General features: G+C 37.1%; 1 protein-coding gene across 1 annotated transcript in view; it reads left to right on the forward strand.

The window, feature by feature from the left end:
• Nucleotides 1-22978, forward strand: part of USH2A (usherin) — a 922740-nt gene that overhangs the window by 482162 nt on the left and 417600 nt on the right. The window contains exons 32-34 of the mRNA XM_040262869.1: nucleotides 5285-5444; nucleotides 6251-6422; nucleotides 13103-13250. Coding sequence (XP_040118803.1) covers nucleotides 5285-5444; nucleotides 6251-6422; nucleotides 13103-13250 — 480 coding nt within the window. The remainder of the gene's footprint in view (nucleotides 1-5284; nucleotides 5445-6250; nucleotides 6423-13102; nucleotides 13251-22978) is intronic.

A 22978-nucleotide genomic window follows, 5' to 3' on the forward strand; every position in this document is an offset into this window, starting at 1 on the left:
AACAGTGTGGAGATTCCTTAAAAAATTGCAAATAGAACTGCCTTATGACCCAGCAATCCCACTGCTGGGCATACACACAGAGGAAACCAGAATTGAAAGAGACACATGTACCCCTATGTTCATCGCAGCACTGTTTATAATAGCCAGGACATGGAAACAACCTAGATGTCCATCAGTAGATGAATGGATAAGCAAGCTGTGGTACATATACACAATGGAGTATTACTCAGCCATTAAAAAGAATACATTTGAATCAGTTCTAATGAGATGGATGAAACTGGAGCCGATTATACAGAGTGAAGTAAGCCAGAAAGAAAAACACCAATACAGTATACTAACACGTATATATGAAATTTAGAAAGATGGCAATGATGACCCTGTATGCAGGACAGCAAAAAAGACACAGATGTGTATAGCGGACTTTTGGACTCAGAGGGAGAGGGAGAGGGTGAGATGATTTGGGAGAATGGCATTGAAACATGTATAATATCATGTAAGAATCGAATTGCCAGTCTATGTCCAGTGCAGGATACGGCACGCTTGGGGCTGGTGCACGGGGATGACCCAGAGAGATGTTGTGGGGAGGGGGGTGGGAGGGGGGTTCATGTTTGGGAACGCATGTACACCCGTGGTGGATTCATGTCAATGTATGGCAAAACCAATACAGAATTGTAAAGTAAAATAAAAAATAAATAAATTAATTAATTAAACATTAAAAAAAAAGAAAACACACTGTACTACAAGAAAACGAAGATAGCCAACTAAATGACGTTAGAAAAACAATGCATAAACAAAATGGGAAGCTCAATAAAGAAATAGAAATTGTTTAACAGAACAAATAGACATCCTTGAGTCAAAGAACATAAGAACAATCAAAAAATTCAGTAAAGAAATACAAGAACAGACTCAACCAAGCAGAAGAATTTGTGAACTAGAAGACAGGTCATTTGAAATCATCTGGTCAGAGAAGCAAAATGAATGAAAGAGAGTGAAGACAACTTACATGAATTATGAGATGCCATTAAAAGAACCAGTTTATACATCACAGAATCTCAGAAATGGAAGAGAAGAAGAAAAGAGCAAAAAACTTATCAAAGGAAACTATAGCTGAGAACTTCCCAAATCTGGGGAGATAGTTGGACATTGAAATTCATGAAGATAATAAGTCACTCCAGGTATTCAAGCCAAGATGATCTTCTCCAAGACATATAATAAAGCTGTCTAAAATTGAAGAGTGGTGTTCATGAAATCCATATCTGACTATGCAACTACTCTGTTCAAAACCCTCTCATAGCTTTCTAAGTAGATTCTCTCAGATTAAAACTCCACATCCATGTAGAGGCATACAACACTCATACGGTCTCCCCCTTATTAATTCTCTGATGTCATCTCTCACTTCTTGCTGCTTCATTTGCTCTGCTCCAGCCTCACTGGCCTTCTTGCCATGTTCGTGGTAGTCACGTTCCTCCTTCCAAGTCTTTGCTTAGCTTGTTCCCTCTCCTGAAATAGTCCTTTGCTTAGAATCCCCCCCACTGTTACTCTCATTCTTTCCAGGCATTTGCTCAAAATGTCATCTTGCTGCTGTGGCCTCCACTGACTCATGCTTTTTTTCTTTTCCTTTCAGTTTTATTGACATATAATTGACATGCAATAATTGAGTTTAAGGTGTACAGCCTTATGACTTTACTCACATATGTATCAAAATGATTATGACAGCAAACTTAGCTCACATCCCTGACTCTTGCCTTTAAAATTACTGTGCACTCTTGCTTCTTGCTCTGTTCTATGTTTTCTGTGGCACTTTTGGCACTTTTCATACTTTATGTATAGATATCCTTAAAACCTAGTCAACATTCAATTTAAAGCCATGCTAACTCCTAAAATGCAACAACTTTTTCATCCATCAATTTCTTATTACCTTAAATAGTCTGGAAGTAAATCCCAGCTATGAGTGGAGGACTTGATAAGAGTTGGCATCTTCTACTTCAGGCCTGGGTCACAAGCCATACTGGCTTTCTCTAGCAATGTGACCCTATTTGTCCACCTCCTCATCCTGGTCCCCCTCAGTCCTGACCATCATATACGTGGATGCTTCCCTACCTATGGAGGAGCATATTTTGTCAGAGTAGAATCCAGGCACAGAGAGTAATCCTGGAACTAATACAGAAAGATACTCCCATTCGAGGCAGGTATTCTGGATGAGTTTAGGAGTTCTGTGATCAAGGTCACCCTCAAAGCATGGAGACTGTAGTGTAAAGAAGAATGGGGCATTCTGTGATAAAAAGACACTTGATAAGGTGATACTATTCAGGATAACTAAGGACTACTTGGATATGCAAGTCTGTGCCAGCAAACACATACAAATATGTCTTGGGCCGCCATTGAATGCTACAACTTCTTAACCGATTGCAAAGTAGGTAACCAAATCCCTGCCTCAACAAGCTAGAATGTAAGAAAGCAAGAACTGCCCACCACAAAGAGTTCACTGGCAAAAGATCATCGTAGCATCCAGTCTGGTTTGCAGCTGACCAAGACACTTTGGTATGGCTAGGAGACATTGTCATGTAAAATATTCCAAAGTCATTTGGAATCAGCCCCATGGAAAACGGTTTCCTGCTAGGGTATGTTTTCAGAGAAAACAGTTGTATTCTCATGTTCAAATATAACAGCTTTTCTCTGGTAGTACTTACCCAACAGGGATTCCCTCTTTCCTCGAGGTTCTGTTTCCTCCTTGGTTTTGCTCCTGCAACTGGCTTTTAAGTCAAATCCCCAGCTTCCTTTTCTCAGAAATGTAGGGAATTCAGACAGATGGGAGGGTTGAAAGGCTGCAGTCACCAAGCTCTTGAGAATCAGAAGGAAAAGATGACAAAAACAGGGAAATGGGAGATATAATATGTTAACATATTACACATTGCATTGGGTTGGCCAAAATGTTCATTCAGGGTTTTCCTTAAGATAGTATGAAAAACCTAAGTGAACTTTTTGACCAACCCAATATTTGGGTTGGACCTGCTAGTAGGACATGTTTTTTTGCATGAAGTTTTCCCACAGTAAATAATAGTTACTCTCTGTAAGGCCTCCGAGGCCATTATTATCATGATTTTTAACTTTATAAGTTTCATAGAATGTTTTTCCAGATGAAAGTACCTCAGTTCTGTCTGACTTGTGCGCACACAGTGTAGCTGTCCCTGCCATTTCTCAGAAGTGTCTGGCAAGGCCATGCTGTTTTTTTTTTTTCTTTCTTTCTTTCTTTTTTTTATTTTACTTTACAATACTGTATTGGTTTTGCCATACATTGACATGAATCCACCATGGGTGTATATGGGTTCTCAATCCTTAAACCCCCTCCCACCTCCCTTCCCATATCATCTCTCTGGGTCATCCCAGTGCACCAGCCCCAAGCATCCTGTATCCTGCTGTTTTAACACCAACTTCAAAGTATTCTTATAACTTATCTTCTGACCACCACCCCACCCCCGACCCCTGCCCCACTGCCTGTGTTGCCTCAGCCTCAACTTGGTACCATCAAGGACCTGTAAGATAAAGTTGTGAAGCAAACAAGTTTAATCAAAAGCATTATAAGTCTCTTCTTGATAATCACCTTTTGTTCTAGAGTAGCTATTTTTAGTGTAAAAAAATTTTTTTTGCCTTTATTCTGATGACCTACATGTTTAACCAATTGATTATACTTTGCATGAAAATCAAAAGTGTTCTCTTTTCAGTTTACTTTTGCTGTCAGTGCAATGCAAAATCTATTTCCCTGAATTAGGTTGCATTTCATTCATCTTTTATACATGAAATTGTAATGGTTCAAGGTTAATGATCTTTAAAGAAAATGTGTTGCTTACATTGTAACTACCTTATTTCAAAAGTATTCCTGAAAATAATGATTATTTCTAGCGGTATGAAAATGTGACATGTTTAAGTCTTGGTAAAGTTGACTGAACTTTGCTTAGATTCAGTCAACAAAATGATTATTGAATACCTTTCTAAATAAAGTGTTTGGGATATTTCAGAATTGAATTAGTAAATTACAGATTAGCTTCTTTTAATGCAAGTGAATATAGTTTCTTTTAGAGAGACAGATGGGCTTTCCTGGTAGCTCAGCTGGTAAAGAATCCACCTGCAATGCAGGAGACCCTGGTTCTATTCCTGGGTCAGGAAGATCTGCTCGAGAAGGGATAGGCTATCCACTCCTGTATTCTTGGGCTTCCCTTGTGGTTCAGCGGGTAAAGAATCCACCTGCAATGAGGGAGACCTGGGTTTGATCCCTGGGTTGGGAAGATCCCCTGGAAAAGGGAGTGGCCACCAACTCTAGTATTCTGGCCTGGAGAACTCCATGGACTGTACAGTTCCTGTGGTCGCAAAGAGTCGGACATGAGTCACCAACTTTCACTTTCAGAGAGCCAGATAGATATGAAGTACTAACGAAGTTCAGGGAGAGTGTTACTGGATAGAGTACTAGCCCAGTTCTCTTTTTCAGCTTTCATACCTAGCTCTACTGTATCTAGATCATGTCATTAGTTAATTCTTTTTTCATTTATTCAAACAAGTGTACAGGCATGTACTAGATATTGAGGATGTAAAATGAATATAGCACCATTGCTTCCTTTATAGCGTTCAGTCTAATGGATCAGATAGTCATGGAAATAAATCATTATGACACAGTGTTGTGTTATGCCAAAAGTGTGTGCAAAACTCTGAGATACAAAGGAGAGGACAATAGCTCCATCTTCTGCCAAGGGTCATAGCAGAGTATGCTGGTGAAATCTTAAAAAAGAATTTGGCATTTGCACTGAGCCTGGACAATTTGAAGGTCAAATAACACGCAGTTGGTCAGGTGGAGAGAAGAAAAAATTCAACAAAAGGAATTACAAGAGCAAAGTCACTGTTATAAGCTATGTATTTGCATTTCAAAAACCAGAACTGTTGTCTTCAAATATACTTTAAAAATAATTTAAATGTCTCATTTATTTTTTAACAGAGCCCTTGAACTAACTCTAAACTCAGAAAATGATTTACCTGGTCATAGACAACCAAGAAAACAGTCAAACTGTTAAAAGAAAAAATTAAACCTAGTCTGACTGACACTTGTCTATTTAAAAATAACCATAGTATATTTAAAGGATAAAACAGCCTATATTTTATTACTATTGATTTGTGTGGCTATTGATGTTTATTTTAAGCTTTACTTTAACAGTTCTAAGATGTAAGAAAGTAGAGGATAAGTGAAATCTCTTGAATAAAAAGTATGATAGTAAATCAATTCTTATTGCCCCCACAGATTTAGCAGCATTTACGCCCCACCAATTTCTGCTCAGTGCTTGTACACATGTGGGATGTACAAACAGTTCCCTGGTCATACTGTCCACCGCACAGCTGCCACCAGAACACGTGGATCCCCCAATTCTGACTGTCCTGGATTCTAGAACTGTATACATTCAGTAAGTAGAAACATCATCCCTATCACATACTGGTTCATGCAAGAATCCCAGTGAGTTCAATCAAGGGAAGGGTTTGTGACATAAAATTAATTTTATTGTGATTAAATGCACAGAAGTGATTAGTTCAGTGGTTCTGGGAATCTTTGATTATCACTTGCCAACTTAATTTCCATTTTGTCTTTATGCAATCAAGCTGAGCCACACATGTACGTAGATTCTGTGCAAACTTCAAAAAGGAAAAAACTGACCACTTTCATGACTGTCCTGGGCTTTTTTTTATGTGAAGCATTATTTGCAATAATTTGGAATTAGCATAATTTTTTTTCTTTTTGATTATAAAATAGGACTGTCTTGCTCCCCTGAAGTTGAAGTCAGAGAGATGCTTTCATATACTGGCATGTTCAGATTATTTTTTGATAATACTGATTATTATCCATTTCTTAATATGTGAGGTACAAGGTATATTGCAGTACTTAACTGAAGCTTAAAAGACCTCTGTTCCCACCAATTAATATTTGTTTCCATGGCCCGAGTTCAAAATCAAGCACTCACTCCTACATTTTTGTATTACTAGCTAATTAAAATGATAAATAACTAGAAACAGGCACTATGTCTTATTTTTGTACCTTTCAGAATAGACATCTAATAACTACTTGGTATTTTTTAAGTGAATTACTTTTGAGCTCTCAGTGTGTTTCTTTACAATGGCATAAATCCAAGCTCATATGTGTCTTTAAAAAATCCTGCACATTTCAGATTTGACTTGAATGTATGATGATTGTAATGCTATATTTTTTCATTCCCAGGTGGAAACAACCAAGAAAAGTAAATGGAATTCTGGAGCGCTATATATTATATATTTCAAATCACACACATGATTTTACTGTTTGGGATGTCATCTATAACAACACAGAACTTTTTCAGGATCACACTCTGCAGTACCTCTCACCTGGTAATAAATATCTCATCAAACTGGCAGTAAGTTCACTTTATTTTTATCACTTTGTCTGTCCTCATCATTCTCCTTGCTGCTCCCCTTTTGTCTCATCTTCTCTCCATCTCTCACTTAAAAAAAAAAAAGTTCTCTTGTATTGCTATTTACACTGAAAACTCGCTTCACATACAAAGTGAAAATATTGCTGATCTAATACCTATGTATTTGTTTTTTGTTATGCAAAATGATAGAATAACCATCTGAAACAGGAGATTTTTCCAAATCTAATTTGGGATTATCAGAAATTATTTCTTTTTTTATTATTTGTAGAATGTCATAAGGGGCTTTTCAGAAAATGCTTGGATTACTAGGGCTATTTCCCGATGGGGCTTGTATTCATTCAAAAAGCAATGCATGGTATGAAAATGTAGATCTTATATTTTTAAATAAAGATTTAAATGACCCTCAAATATTCTTGATTGTTATTATATTCTGGTTTACATTACATTTCTATCTCAAAATAACAGTCACTTACTAAAACCCTAGCATCAACATAGTTTAGACAGGCAATAGCATTTTTTTAATGCAAAATAGCACTTTTACACAAAGATCTTTTAAAAGACCTTGATATTACTGTGGAATTTATACTCAGTAGTTTCCTTTGTTTTTTGATGAAATATAATCTTTTTTAAGTTTAATAGCATATCTGAAAATAACTGAATATAAACATGAGATTGTCCCTATTTGTTTTAAACACACTCTTCATTTTATAGCAATACCTATATAAGGATATTTGCCTTGATAAATGCCATAGAAAATATTCTGCTCTTGATTATGAATAAATTTACATTTATGTAGACACTGTGTATGCATTCATTTTACTTAACATGCTCTTGAATGCTCTAAATATTATACCACGAGAAAATAAACTACATTCAACTGTTGCTAACTGTCTGGCCTGACACCACAAAACAAGGGCAATCAGACAATGTTAAAAATTCTTTTCAGAACTGACTCCATGTGCCTAGGTGTTCAGCACACAGATGGGTTTCTGAATCAGCAATTTAATTTCTTAGCTTTTTCACCCAAGATATAAGAAGTGTATTAACTTGATTTTCAAAAGCTAATACAGAAATCCACATCATTTCAAAACAGTGGTGATATCAAAACAAGAAAAGCCCCTGTTGCTTAGAAACAAGCAAAATTAAACAGCAATTGTGTTACTCTTGGCTTTTATTAGAAGGAGGCAAAGGGTATGAAACAAAGTTCTACTTTCAAGACAATTTTTAGGATATTTTGCACAGTAAATGAAGACCCACCTGAATCTCCTATGTTTTATAAGTCTGTAATACCTTGAAAAATAAATACAATTAGATTGGGAGTCCACTTTCTTGAATATTAATTCAGATTTGCCACTAACTGAATGACCTGAAAAATTCACTTAATTGCACCGAGTCTTATGTTCTTCAAGCCTAAAATTAGGACTTTGAATTAAGTGATTTTTAATGTATCTTTGAGCCCTAAAATTCTGTGATGCTAAAAAGTTGACCCCAAATAATATTCTGTGAAGTCAAAGGAGACCTGTCAGCCACTGAATAATGTTGATGAAGATGTCATAAAGATGCAAGAGTCTTTGCCCTAAGTCTTGTTAGGAAAGTAAATTTGCTCATATTATTTTTTATTTCACTGTGTTTTTAGGGCAGAATATACACTGACGTATTTTCAGAAAGTATTCAACTAAAAGGTTTTTTACTTTAACTCTGTTAACAGGTAAATTAAATGAACCAGAACATTTTAGGTTCATCTTGGTTAATTGAGGAACTCGTGTATATTTCACGCTTTCAACAGGATAACTCGCTTTCAAGGTCATTAGATTAATAGATGGAGATCAGGTTCTCAGCCAAGTGGAGCTGCCTTTGTAGATAGTCTTAGCATATTGACTAAGGACTAGGAAACAAAACATAAAGATACAAAGCATTTCGGCAGGCATTGGAGAAAAATACATGCTGGTTCCATATGATTTACTCCAGACTGGAGCAGGTATGTTACTTCATGTGGTTCTGTGTAGTTTTCCCTGTTGTTCAGTCGCTAAGTTGTGTCTGACTCCTTGTGACCCCATGGACTGCAGCACACCAGGCTTCCCTGTCCTCCACTATCTCCCGGAGTTTGCTCAAGCTCGTATCCACTGAGTCGGTGATCCTATCCAACCATTTCAACCTCTGTCACCCACTTCTCCTGCCCTCATCCCTTTCCCGAGGTCTTTTCCAATGAGTTTCGCATCAGGTGGTCAAAGTATTGGAGCTTCATTTTCAGCATCAGTCCTTCCAATGAATATTCAGAATTGAATTCCTTGAGTGACTTCACCTTCACTTTTCCCTTTCATGCATTGGAGAAGGAAATGGCAACCCACTTCAGTGTTCTTGCCTGGAGAATCCCAGGGACGAGGGAGCCTGGTGGGCTGGCGTCTATGGGGTCGCATAGAGTCGGACACGACTGAAGTGACTTAGCAGTAGCAGTAGGATTGAAAGTGAAAGTCACTCAGTCCGGTCTGATTGGTGTCTAACTCTTTGTGACCCCATGGACTATACAGTCTGTGGAATTCTCCAGGCCAGAATATTAGACTGGGTAGCCTTTCCCTTCTCCAGGGGATCTTCCCAACCCAGGGATCGAACCCAGGTCCCCCGCATTGTGGGGGGATCCTTTACCAGCTGATCCACAAGGAAAGAACTAGAATACTGGAGTGGGTAGCCTATTCCTTCTCCAGTGGATCTTCCTGACCCATGAATAGAACCAGGGTTTCCTGCATTGTAGGTGGATTCTTTAACAACTGAGCTATCATGGAAGCTCTTCCTTTAGGATTGACTGGTTTTATCTCCTTGCTGTGCAAGGGACTCTCAAAAGAGTCTTCTCCAGCACCATATTTTGAAAGCATCAATTCTTTGGCACTTAGCCTTCTTTATGGTCCAACTCTAACATCTGTATATGACTTTTCCAAAGGTTTGGAAAAACCATAGCTTTGACTATATGGTCATTTGTCAGAAAAGCTAGGTCGCGATTTAATATGTTCTCTAGGTTTGCCATAGCTTTCCTTCCAAGGAGCAAGCATCTTTTAATTTCATGGCTACAGTCACCACCCACAGGGATTTTGGAGCCCAGGAAAATAAAATCTGTCACTGTTTCCACTTTTCCCCCATTTGATTTGCCATGAAGTGATGGGACCGGATGCCATGATCTTAGGCTTTTTAATGTTATATTATAAAATCCAAAGGGGAGAGACTGCATATTTCAAAGTTCTGTCTGCAGAATTAAGCACAATATCTGGAAAAGAAGCTCATGAATGATTCTTGAATGAATGAATGAACACCGAGAATATTTATTTCACAGAGAATCTGAGACCTGATATGAATCAAGTAACTTGCTATAAAATGTCAGAGTAGGGACTGCATGTTTCCAAATATATGCTCTTTGTCCTAGAAGAAATAGCACAATATTTCGCTGCATTTAACAAATGGTATTGCAAAGTGTCATAATTCCTAGTAAAGATAGTAAGCCAGCAATTAAATAAGGAGGTCAGTAAGACAGGCAGGTATCAAGGTATATATGGTTTGATAATAGTCATATTACTGCTAGACATTTGCCTCTTGATGAAGTTTGTGTTCAGTATATTTCCTGGACAGATTCTTAGAGATGACGAGCTTTAAATTTTCAAAAGATCATTTCTAGATAACACGGCCTTTTTCTTTTTTTCATATGTTAAAATATGCTACATTCTTAACATCATCAGACCCTACTTATCTGAAAACAAACTGTAGTAAAAGAAAATGCTAGTTTTGGATGTTCTTAATATTCATTATTTCAAAAATAATTGATACACTTTTATTAGTTATGCATTTTATTGTACCAAAATTGAATCTCCTATTGGGACTGGATATTCTTCATTGCAGGGTAGTAGTATGACTTTTCAATTTAAAACAACATGGTTGTAATTGATAAAAGTGATAGGAGATGGGTGAAACACCTTATTTTAATATCTCATAGGCTTTCAAAGACCTTGCCAATTCATAAAGACATCTTTGATCAAGTGCAAAATTTTGTTTAGCTGTTCCAAGCCAAAATTTTAGTCAGCATTCAGTTACATTGAATGTTGTGCTGGTAGGTCAAATAAGATACTGATTGGTTCATTTTCATTTAGATAATATCAGTTAGATTAGACCAAAAGCAACTTTAAGAATATTTATTTCTCTATGAAGGAACTAAGATACCCTACTCACCTGGCCCTCTAAATGCATGCAAAAGGGATGTGGGGAAATAAAAGAACAAAATATAATATTTTGCAGGTAATTCTGTTGTTTTAGCAGCCCCTTTGAAAATTCGAGTTGATTTACGAGAAGAATTCTCTCCAAATTCCTTGAAGCCTGAAGAGGTTTTTTAATCAAGTTGCTAGTTTATGAGTCTTTGATGACACAGCCCAACAAACAGTCCTTCCAAACCGGAGGACATCCTCATTTATTCCAGAATTTTCTATTCCATAAAGTTCTCAAAACAAACAAAGTAAATTTTAATTCACATTCTGTTTTAAATGTGTATATATATATATATATACACACACACACAATGAAATGAAACATAGAACATACAGTGTTTCTTTGGAAGAGTTGGCAGGGGGAAATTCTCAGGCCATGAATAAGAAAAATAATAGTGACAAATAGACTATCAGAAATAAATCCCAGTGTGGGTTGAGTTTCAGAATAACATGCTACAACATTTTTCCCCTCCTAAGGAAACAAAAACAAAATCTAGGATCCAAGTGGATGGATTTATCTCTTTCTATGAACTGAAAAGGATGTTCCTTTGATGATTTTCCTTCAATAACTGTCTTACAACACCTCTTTTTCTGCTATGTTTTCTGGTCGACTTTTAGCACACTGGAAATATTTTGTCTTAATTTTTCTGTTTTAATGTTCAGGTAGTTTCTTCTTGGGCAAACAGTGACATGTCCTGGAGTTTTGAATCACAAGCTCAATTGACTTCTCTTTATTTGCAAAGATTCTGTTCTCAGGAGGAGTATGGTTTACCTCTTACATAGGTATGCACATCCCACAGCTGAGCATTGGAGGAAACCCACAGAGGTTAATTAGGTCCCCAGTCTTAATGCAGTTTCATGCCCAGGCCACAGTTTAGCTCCTCTGAAACTTGCTTATGCTGAGAAATTATATTCATGACATGGGTTCCTGTTGTCTTCTTACAATAAGAAGTGAAATTGATCTCCACGTCTACTGACCATTTACTGTCACTTTTAGTGAAAAATGTGCAACTATTTGCAGCATTTTATAAGCAGTATATTTCAATATAAGAAAATACCTTCAAAAGTCAGTCAGCTTTCTTCTGTCTTTAGAAAAAAATACCAACTGCTTTAAGTATCAAAAGTTTATCCCTTCAATATCTGACTGAATAGCAAGATCCAAGCCCAGTGTTTCATTTTTTACTATTAGTCATAGCTATGAAAATGAATAACTGCCTGCTTTATATTTTGTCCTAGGATTTTGCTTCATTTTCTTGCTGCTCTTGATGAAATTTAGTGCTTTTTGAAAGATTTGTATGTTTGTTTGTATAATTACAGTTGTGACTTTAAAGGTACTGGAAAAAACTTTAGTTTTCAAATAGCTGTTATGTAAAGACATAATGGCTAACATTTACTAGCAGATAGAGGCTGGAAAAACTCTGTGTTCTGGAGAAAGGCTTATCCAATAAGTTATGAGGGATGATATTTTCCTAATAGACTGAATCATTTACTTGGAATTATTGGCAGTTTACAATGAAAATGCACACAGAAGTTTCTGAATATCTTAACATCCATGATTCCATTTCTAGCATTACTATACCTCCTTCATTAGGGAACTGAGGGGTTCTGTGGTCAGTTTAAGTTTGTTAGCCATGTGATGAAGCTCAATTCCTCTGACACATCAGTTAATGACTTCACCCTTTAAGCCACTAAACGGTCATTCAACTGCTTCATTGCAAATTTATGAGAAATATTGTTTTATTTGATTTCACATTGTGTCGTACTTTAAACATATTGTTCACACTACTGGGGCTTCCCAAGTAGCAACTAGTGGTAAAGAATCTGCCTACCAATGCAGAAGATATAAGAGACGTGGGTTAAATTCCTGAGTTAGGAAGATCTCCTGGAGGAGGAAATGGCAACCCACTCCAGTATTCTTGACAGGAGAATCTCATGGACAGAGGAGCCCATGGGATTGCAAAGAATTGAACACAACTGAGCATCTGAGCACTTCACATGTTTTCTCTGTATCTTTTTTTTTGTAGAAATCATGTTTTTTATCTTGAAGTAGCATTCACTCTCTACTATTTTTCTCATGGATATGTATTCATTTGAGTCATTCTAGGAAGATTTCTGTGAGGATAATTTCATCGTGACTATCCAATATATGCCCTATCCCTAGATTCTAACTTGAAATATAATTCATACATTCTTACACTCTGGGTTATTATTTAGTTTTAGGAGGTGGCTATCTTATGCCCTAAAAAGCAAACTAATTAAATGTTACACCTCAGCACTGAAACAAATTTATTTGGGGGTAGGGGACAGAGAGAGCATTATTTCAAAGGGTCTGAAACTCTTATAATGAACTCTCTCTCTTCAATGCCCATCTAAACTTTGGGGCCCCAGAGTGATATGTGCTTTTTTTGCCTCTCTGTCCAGGCTTGCACAGGGGGCGGGTGCACAGTAAGTAAGGCCAGCCAGGCCCTGACTGAGGAGAGGACCCCTGAAGGCGTGCCGGCTCCCAGAGTGAACCCCTACTCCTCTCACTCCTTTAACATCTCCTGGACTGAGCCTGAGTATCCGAATGGTAAGTGAACTCTTTTAGCCTCAAGTTAAAAAGATGATTAGCAAAGGTAAATTAATATTCTAAATGGCAGCTTATATGTGGTGCTTAATTTTTAATGATCATTTTAGCACATAAAATACCTGAGATAGTATCATTGTCTGTAGTTGGAAGATTGTGGTTTTTAGGCTCACATGCAGTTTTGGTGGCTCAAAAGTGCTCCCTTTTGATAGTTCTTATGTACTGCATCTTATGGTTTCCTACGTTCCAGGAGAGGTGAAGAGAACAAACCAGGATTCCCAAAGAACGCCCTTGTGAGAGTGACATTATATTTTCAATGACTTTCTGTTTTTGACAGTCATTACTTCTTTCTTGGAGAAGTAGGGAGGTAGAAAGTTCATGCACATATTGTATTTCAAAATGCTCTTGCTTTAATAAGTTTATCTTAAAAGAGACCACTTGGAACTCTGTATTTTTAATATGTTATTTATAAATATTTCAGCATGAGGTTTTTGAGCAATGCATACATTAAGTATGTATACATTTATTCTTGTTTGACTTGAAATGGATTGTATATATTTCTAAGTGATATATATCTGCCTTTACATAGTTTAGAGAATTAGATCAGCCAGTTAAAGTGTGCTAAAATAAAATCTTATTTAAAGAATTTGTAATAACTTGGGATGGAAGTTGCTTTATTAATTTGTTGGAAATATCTTTAATTTACAGCCAGCATAGTGTCATTTTTCCACACTGGACAAGCTTACATAACGTCAAATTTTGCTCCTCTTTGCGACAAATATCAAGAAGACTTTTAATATCATAGAAACTGTTTTAAGTAACTCATTACTGAAAATTGAAATGGCTTCTTTTAGTGTAGCCAGAAAGAAAAAGAATTACAATTGTATTAGTTTGTCTTATGTTTACTATGATATTAATTATTCCAGTCATCTCATTTTAATTAAACTTTTGGCAAATGCACGAGATATATTTGAGGTAATGGAGAGAGCTCTAATAATTAGAGTGAGTGATTATCTCTACTCTTGAAGTTATCCCTATACTATTACAAATTTCCTAATGAAAAAAAAATGAGTATCTGTTTGATACTTAAACGGTTAATCTTATCATGCTTTGTGCTCCACAGAGAATTCCAGTCCATAGATGGCAATGAAAATGTTAATGATTTACCCCAACTGGATTGCTCTTAAATGCTATTATATGATTTGTATAGTATTAAAGAGTCGGACACGACTGAATGACTGAACTGAACTAAACTGAACAGACACTTCCCTTCATCCTAATCTGTGTTGCAACTATCATTGAACTTAGAATCCCAGGTTGACTAGAGAATACTTTCTACATTTCCAAGAATTTTTGTGTATTATGTTTTATATATTTACAAGCAACTTTAAAATATATTCATTGAACAATAAGAATTTGTGAGATTTAGAAGAATGGTGCTAACATGTTTGCTCATTCTAAAGTCTTTTGTTTAATCACATCAGAGTTTCAGAGCTTTTATTATGGAGTAATGGTTAGATTTTTTTAGTAATAGTTTTCATTTAAAAAAATTTCTTCTCTCCACTGCTTATCTCCCCATTCTCCTCAAATTTTCCAGTGTTTTATTCCAATTGTCCATTGTCTAGAGAAAGATAATCTGATGGTTAGAGAACATCTTGTCACTTCATCAGTTTTCAAAGCTCCTACACATCCCCCTAAACACCCAAAGAATAAAGTCCAGATTCTTTAGTCAGACATTCAGATCACCCCCAGCTTGTTACTCAGCCTGCACTGGTACAGCCTTGTAGCATGCTTTCCATTTTGGCTGCCTGGGATACCTACAGCTTGGTGTAGGGTTGAAAATCTTTGGTATGGTGTCAGATAGGCCTAGAGTCAGATGTTATCTCTGATGAGAAGTAAGTGGGTAACTTTAGAAAATTTACTAAATTCACGAAGCCCAGTTTCCTTGGATTATAAAATTGGAGTTAACAATCCCAACCATCTCTCCATCTTTATCTGGAGAAACCTAACTCACTCCTTGGGGCTAAATATAGGCCTCCTATTTTATGAAATCATTCCACCCTTTCTTCAATGTAAATCAAGCTTCGCATCTTCTCTTGACCATATAACCTCTTCCCTTGCCTTCATCATGACACATACCTCATTCATCCTTGGATCAAATTTATCTGAGTACATGTCCAGCACTCTTACTGGATGGCGCGTGTACTGTGTGCCCACTCAGTTGTGTCTGACTCTTTCCAACCCTTATGGACTGTAGCCTCCCAGGCTCCTCTGTCCATGGGATAAGAAGGAGGGGTTGCCATTTTCTACTCCAGGGGATCCTCATGACCCAGGGATCAAACCCACATCTCTTGTTTCCTGCATTGCAGGTAGACTCTTTACTGCTGAACCTTCAGGGAAGCCCGAACAGATGATGATACGGATGACAAATCATTTATTTCTTTTTTCCTTCATGAAGCCTAGCACAATGGAGTACTTTCTGTTGGGACCTAATAATACTTATTTCATTTAGTTGCTTCTTGTGAAAATTTCATTTAATCAATGGCATATATACTATAGAGTTTTGACTCTCAGAGAGGGTAGAAGTAGTTACAGGTCAGTTCCTGAAATGTATTTGTTTGAAATGTGTGTTCCCAAAATATGTTTTTTTAGCTATGTGGAGTCTGGGACTAGGGTTGGTCTTTATAGAATTTGGATTTTGCATTTGAATTAAGAATTTAAAATTTTTTTCTTCTCAAGCATGCCTTCCCTGTAGCTTAGATGGTAAAGCATCTGCCTGCAATGTAGGAGACTGGGGTTCGATCCCAGGGTCGGGAAGATCCCCTGGAGAAGGAAATGGCAACCCACTCCAGTATTCTTGCTTGGAAAATCCCGCAGATGGAGGAGCCTGGTAGGCTACAGTCCATGGGGTCACAGAGAGTCTGGCACGACTGAGCAACTTCACAAGCATGCCTAGTGCAAACATAATGGAACTAGGTCCATGTTAAAATATAGCTGCCTTATGGTTGCTTTTTCATTTCTGAATATGCTGCAGAAGAGTAATACAATTGGACAATAGGCTTCAAACTTATGTTACTAAAGATACCTTTTCAAATGATTTTCTCAAACCTGTCTGATTAGTAGAACCATCTGGGGGACACTGACTGGAGGAGTGGATTCTAGTGCTCCAACCAAAGATGTGAATAATCATAAATACCCCATTGACTTGTTATCTTCAAAATGCTGGATTAGTGCTAGGGACTTCCCTGGAGGTCCGGCGGTTAAGTCGCCATGATTCCGCTTCAGGATACATGGATTCAATTCTTGGTTAGGAAACTAGGGTCACATGCCTATGGCACAGTCAAAATAAAAGTTGAGGTACATCCAGGTTTATATGCACATTTAGACTGGCATACTGTGTAACGGGTACTGATTGTCTGATTTTGCACACACTAGGCTACAAAATCTTGACTTTATTGGTCAGTCATATACCTAAACAGATAATTTTATTAGCACTTTATAAACATGAGAAACAAATGTCGAGAAACAGTAAACTGACTTTCTGTAATAAGAAATATTTCTAAATGCATACCTATGTGTGACAAAATATATATATTTTGAGGGCTGGAAAAGACTGAGGGCAGGAGGAGAAGAGGGCAACAGAGGATGAGATGGTTGGATGGCATCACCAGCTCAGTGGACGTGAATTGAGTCAGAGAGATAGTGAAGGACAGGGAAACCTGGCCTGCTGCAGTCTACAGGGTCACAAGGAGTTGGACACGACTGAGCAACTGAATAACAATAATGACAAAATATGAAAAGCTTAAAGGTGTTGTATAAATATCCAGTTTTTACCCATCAAGCAATTGGTAACCCTTAGCCAGCATGGCTTAGGAAACAGACTCTCTGCTTTAAAACTGATTCTGATTTAAACAATCAGCTCCTGCTCATTAAAGCCTGGGGAAATCCTTTCCTGGGGCTTAGGAGAATGGCCTCTCGCTTTATTTGCTTCCATTCTCTTCTTTTCTCCACAGCCAGGTCCCACTCCACAGCGTGTGCTAGGAAGTTTGCTCTTTGCTTCGGGACATGCTCCATATTCTGAGAGAATTCTTCTTGTTCTGGCATCTTTTGTTCTTTGCTATCCCAGCTGCTCTTGCGTCAGAATGGTGCCTGACATATAATCAGTGCTCCATTAAAAATATGTTGATTATCACTGTTAAAAAAAAACACACACACACAGAAAATAACAAGTGCTGACAAGGACGAAGAGAAATTAGAAACCTTGTTCATTATTGGTGGGAATGCAGATTGATGCAGCTGCTATGTGAACCAGTATGGAAAAATCTTCAAAATATTAAGAATAGAGTTATTATATGATATAGCAATCCCATTTCTGAGTATTTAGCCAAAAGAATTGAAAACAGGATCTCGAAGAGATATTTGTGCACCCATGTTCATTGCAGAGTTATTCACAATAGTCAAGAGATGGAGGGAACCCAATGTTCATGGACAAATGAATGGATAAATAAAATCTTGCATATGTTTGCAATGGAATATTATTCCACCTTTAAAAAAGGAGGACATTATCACATGTTACAACATGGATGAAGCTTGAGAACATTATGCTGAGTAAAACCTGTCATGTAAAGAGAGATATGACATGACTTCATATATATGCAGTATCTAAAGTAGTCAAATACATAGAATGTAGATACCAGGGGTTGGGAGTTGACGGGAAGGGGAATGAAGAGTTGCTGTTCAGTGAATATAAGGTTTCAGTTTTATAAGATGAGAAAGTTCTAGAGATCTTGCCCACCAAGGTGTCTGCAATTAATATTAATACTACTATACTGTCCATTTAAATGCTTAAGATGGTAAATTTCATATTCTGTTTTCTCAACAAAAATTTTTAAAAATGTAAGGAGGATATGATAGAATGCAATTAAACTTTAAATATACCAGAAAAAAAAATTAAGATTAAAGGCTGTGTTAGTTTAAGCCAATCAACAAACTTTTACTTGTCACATAAAGAGATATGCACAAAATTGTTAAACAACCATGAGTTCATACTATTTGTCTTGTTGTGCAACTTCCTTTTCTTACCTAGTGTGGTAGAAGCATCTTTCCATAACAGTTAAGTGTAGCTCAGCTTCATTCTTTTGAAAGGCAGAGTAGAATCCCACTGAATGAAACCACAGCTTATATGACCCATCTTTTATTGATAGACATTTAAGTTGCCATAATTTTGCTATCGTAAAGAATGCTGCTTAGTATTCATTGCTTTAGACTGCCAAGTCCATTCTCTAAGTACTGGGTCATTATCACTTGATTCACACCTAAGGCTCTGCTTCCTTCAAATGTGTCCTGCTTACTTCTGGTGACTTGCTTCACACACAAAATGGTGGTGTGACACTCCAGCTCCTTTTCTTTACTCATAGCCCTTTGTGTCCACACTCGCCCTGGCAGAGGTGTTCTTTGTAGGCTGCGACTACAGGCAGGATTTTAAAACCTCTGAAAAGAGCTACTTTTTGGTCTGAGGTGGATAAGAACCATTTATTCTGTAGGATCTTGATTCTCTCTTTGTCATACCGTTAGCCTGCAATGAAATGTAGCACAAAGCGTTACTGTCTAAGAAATGTGTGACTTGTATTGTGTAGATTACAATTGTATGATTAGAATTATGCTTTTGAGAGCTTCCAAATTCTCATGAGCTTTATCTCCTTCAGAAGCTTCAGTCATAGAGTCTGGAAATATGTTTATTCCTCCCACTTGAGGTCTACTTTGCTAAAATCAGCATGGATATCTGACTCTACCAAACGTATTCCTCGCTGTCTAGCATAATGTTGTTGTAGTTGAGTGTCAGTCATGTCCGACTCTTAGTGACCCTGTGGACTGTAGCCTGCCAGGCTCCTCTGTCCATGGGATTTTCCAAGCAAGACTACTGGAGTGAGGTGCCATTTCCTTCTCCAGGGCATCTTCCCAACCCGGGGATCAAACCTATGTTTCTTGCATTGGCAGTTGGATTCTTTACCACTGAAGCCACCAGAGAAGCCCATGTCTAGCATATTTGGTAACATTTTAAACTGATTAGAATGTATGCATTTTTAAAATACTAAAAGTATAAAAATTAAATTCTTATCCTTTATTAATACTTAGAATTTCTTGTAACTCTCTATTGTCTTTACCTATGTAAATTTATGTTAGACTGTGACCCACATGAAGGTGTGGATTCTATCTACCTTGTTTGCTGTTCTAAGTCTCCAGGTTTGGCAGGATGCCAATCAAGGAGGAGATGGATATTAAATAGCTATTAGATGGATTAATGTTTACTGATCCAAAGGACAATATTAAAATAGTAATTGTGTTGATGTGAGAAGCACCAGCATACACATACAGTACATGTAAATACGTATTGACAATGCATCTTATAATTATGTAATATAGGTGGGGTGGTTTCAAAGAGTGGAAACGCTTCTCCATCATGGCCTGCTGAAGACTCAAAATATATATTAGAGACCCAGGCATCTGGCATATGAATTCTTCAGCCTGGCGATTCTTAGATGTGCTGAAAAGAGACAGACAGCACACCATGCTGGGTCTGCTTTACATGCCAGTGTAGGAGGCTGTATTATCATATTGTCACTGCCATCATGATCTGCTAAAGACAGAATGGGCATGAGGTCTGAGCATCCATTAGACAAGGGTCCCAGGGTCTCCTTGAGAAAAGGAACAATGCTTGAGAAGCCTATGGAAACATTTTACTAGTTCAGCCTTTTATACTGACCCAGCTTTGTGAGAGTTTATACACAGATATGTATCAGGGAAGTGGCAATAATTACAATAAAAATAGAAAAATTTTAGGAAGTTGATTATTTTTGCAGGCTTATTTATGCATAATACCATGAAGACAATAGAACATTATTGAAAGAATATTTAGTTCAGTTTTTTGAGCATATATTAATATATATCACTTATAGGGATGGGTGGTATGCATACCAATTAACTGTATATGCTGTCCTTCACCTTAGGAAAGGATATAGAGAAATAAAATTTTAAATGTATATACATGAAGGTGTATGGGTAAGTGCTAATTAAGTGCTCTACCATGCAGAAAAAGAAGTATTTGATTTTCTGCTAATACTAATAATAGTAATAGCTATAATTTATAACTATGTGCCAGATACTTTCACTTTCATAACTAGCCCATGAAATAGGTACAACATTCAGATGCAGAAACTCAAATTTATAAATATTAAGCAACTTAATTACTGTAGGCAAGATAGCTAGTTGATTAGGAATGTAATATAAAACAAAGTGTGAATGACTCAAAAATACGTGATTTTATTCATCAAACCTTTCTGCTTCTACTTTTTGTGTAGAAATGCTCATAATGTAGGATTCCATGTAGCCATGTGAAAATATATACAGAATTTTTCTAAGATACTCTTCCTGGTTGAGTATCTCATTCTCAGAGCCAACGGTCTACATTTCTAAGATCTCTGTCCTGATTTTTGTCTGGTTTTAAGGGTTAACTGTTTTTAATGTTTTATTTTGAACTAAGTTTAAATAGCCTGAGTATGAATCTATTTTCTTTCCTGCAAATGCTGATAGTTCATAGAAGAAACGGATTATAGAATTTGGTGAATCACTTAGGAAAATGGCTTGACAGTTTTGAGCAAACCTTGTGTAACTTTTATGAAACACCTCCCATCAGTTTGTCAGGTAGAATTTCCCAAGCACAGTCTTTTTTCAGATTCTGTTGATTCCATTTTTAGGAGAGCATACCGGTAATAAGGCATTCTTCCACATTGTGAAAGCTGTTCTCTCTTTTCCTTTTTAATTGAAGGATCAAGTATTCACACAGGGAAATATCTGCCACATTCAATCATCATCCGGACCTTGGGGGGAAACCTCAGTTGATATTCACATTGCCACACTGAGCTGGAAAAAAAACAAACAAATATGTTTGGAGCATCTATATTCACTATGCATGTTATTTTTATGACACACTAAAGCATTGTTGTTTAATTCTTACAGTAAACAGAATTCTTCAGTGTACACAGAGATACCTTGTATTAAATTTACATCATATTGTACTTGTATTGAATTTCCTTGGTTATATATGACAACCTATTGGGCACCTTAGGAAATACAATTTGACATAACCTGATGAAGAGGCACAAAGATATATATCCCAGTGGATGTGCTTTATGGACAATTATGATTCAGCTTCCCTGTGAAAATTAAACACCTTAAAAATTCTACCATTATGGAAAGAGAAAGGTGATAAACTTCAAACTGCTTATGATAGTGGGCCAGTGGGAATTAAGTATCCATTTTGTGGATTATCCATAGAAGAACTGAATTTGTAGAACTGCATTAAATAACCTGATATACTGTACCTCACAGCATAATATTTTTATCTTCTCATAGCTATCTTACTGATTATTAGCACAAGAGAATAAGAAAAAAAGCACAAAAATATGATACAATGCAACATAATAATTTCCTTTAATATTTTTATGTTGCACATTTTTCTTTGACTTCTTTAAATACTTCCTGTACTTTCCTCCACTCAGACCTGCATCCTACTAGACTGACCTTTACTCACAGCATCAGTGGACTTCCTCTCTCTCTCTCTTCCTTTTGGTTGTCCCTGGGCAGCAACAGCAAGAGATGAAAGAGTCAGAGAAGAGTCTCAGAACTTTCTACCAGGCTCTGGGCTCCAGGGTGGCCTTCCTCCACCAAAGGCCACAGCTCTTATCCAGTGGCCCTTTCCTGTCACTCCAGTTCTTTTCCAGCTTCCTGAGTCTGTTCTCATCCTTTACTCTGCAAATGTACGGATATTTATTGGCCCCTAGGAGTCCTGACAGTTACTACCTGGGGATGCATTATCATCACTTGCTGCTTTCCTTTAACTCTACCCACATCTCTGTAAATAGTGCCTGCACTAAACTTTTCTCAATCATCCATTTTAGCTGTCATCAGATTTCTACTGAGATCCTGACTGGTGCCTAAATCTCATTTAATCCACTCTTCACACACAGAATTTGGCAGTGGGGTGGGGAACTGGGTGTGGGATAAATGTAAAAGCTTTCCCTTATTCTGAGGCTGACAAAAGCAAATAAGTAATCAAACAAATTCTATCTTGTGGCACTTTGTTTTGGCACAGTAGACATTTTTAAAGTAAATAAGGATAGCCGTGCTTGAAAGTTCTAGATGCTGGTTGTTTATCTAATACTCCTGTAATATTTCATTTTTAAATAGCAATCCACTTGTATGTTATTGAAAGCTTTCAATTTATTATTATGAACTTTTATTATAACGAATCAAATAACGGTTTATGAAATTTTTCTTTTTGATGAAGTTGCTTCACGTGCAAGTTCAAAGATCAGTGTCTCAAATAAGCCTTATCTCCTAGCATACCTGGACTAGGTTAGTATCTGCCTTCCCTCCCTCACCCCCCATGTTTTCTTCTGGTTTTCTTGTTAATCAGCTTTACATACATATAATGCTTTTAGTCTGTCTTCTCACTTAGATTGAAAGTTTTCTGAAGGCAGGGGCCAGGACTGTTTTGAACACTTCTGTATTCCAAGCATGCCTGACACAAAGTACCTCCTCCATAAATATTTGCCAATGAATTAGATTACTATGGTGACTCTGTGGTAAAGAATATCCCTCCAAGCAGGAGACATGGGTTCGATCCCTGGGTCAGGAAGATTCCCTGAAGAAGGAAATGGCAACCTCCTTCA

Source organism: Oryx dammah, unplaced genomic scaffold (genome assembly GCF_014754425.2).
Source record: "Oryx dammah isolate SB20612 unplaced genomic scaffold, SCBI_Odam_1.1 HiC_scaffold_21, whole genome shotgun sequence".
Classification (NCBI taxonomy): Eukaryota; Metazoa; Chordata; class Mammalia; order Artiodactyla; family Bovidae; genus Oryx; species Oryx dammah.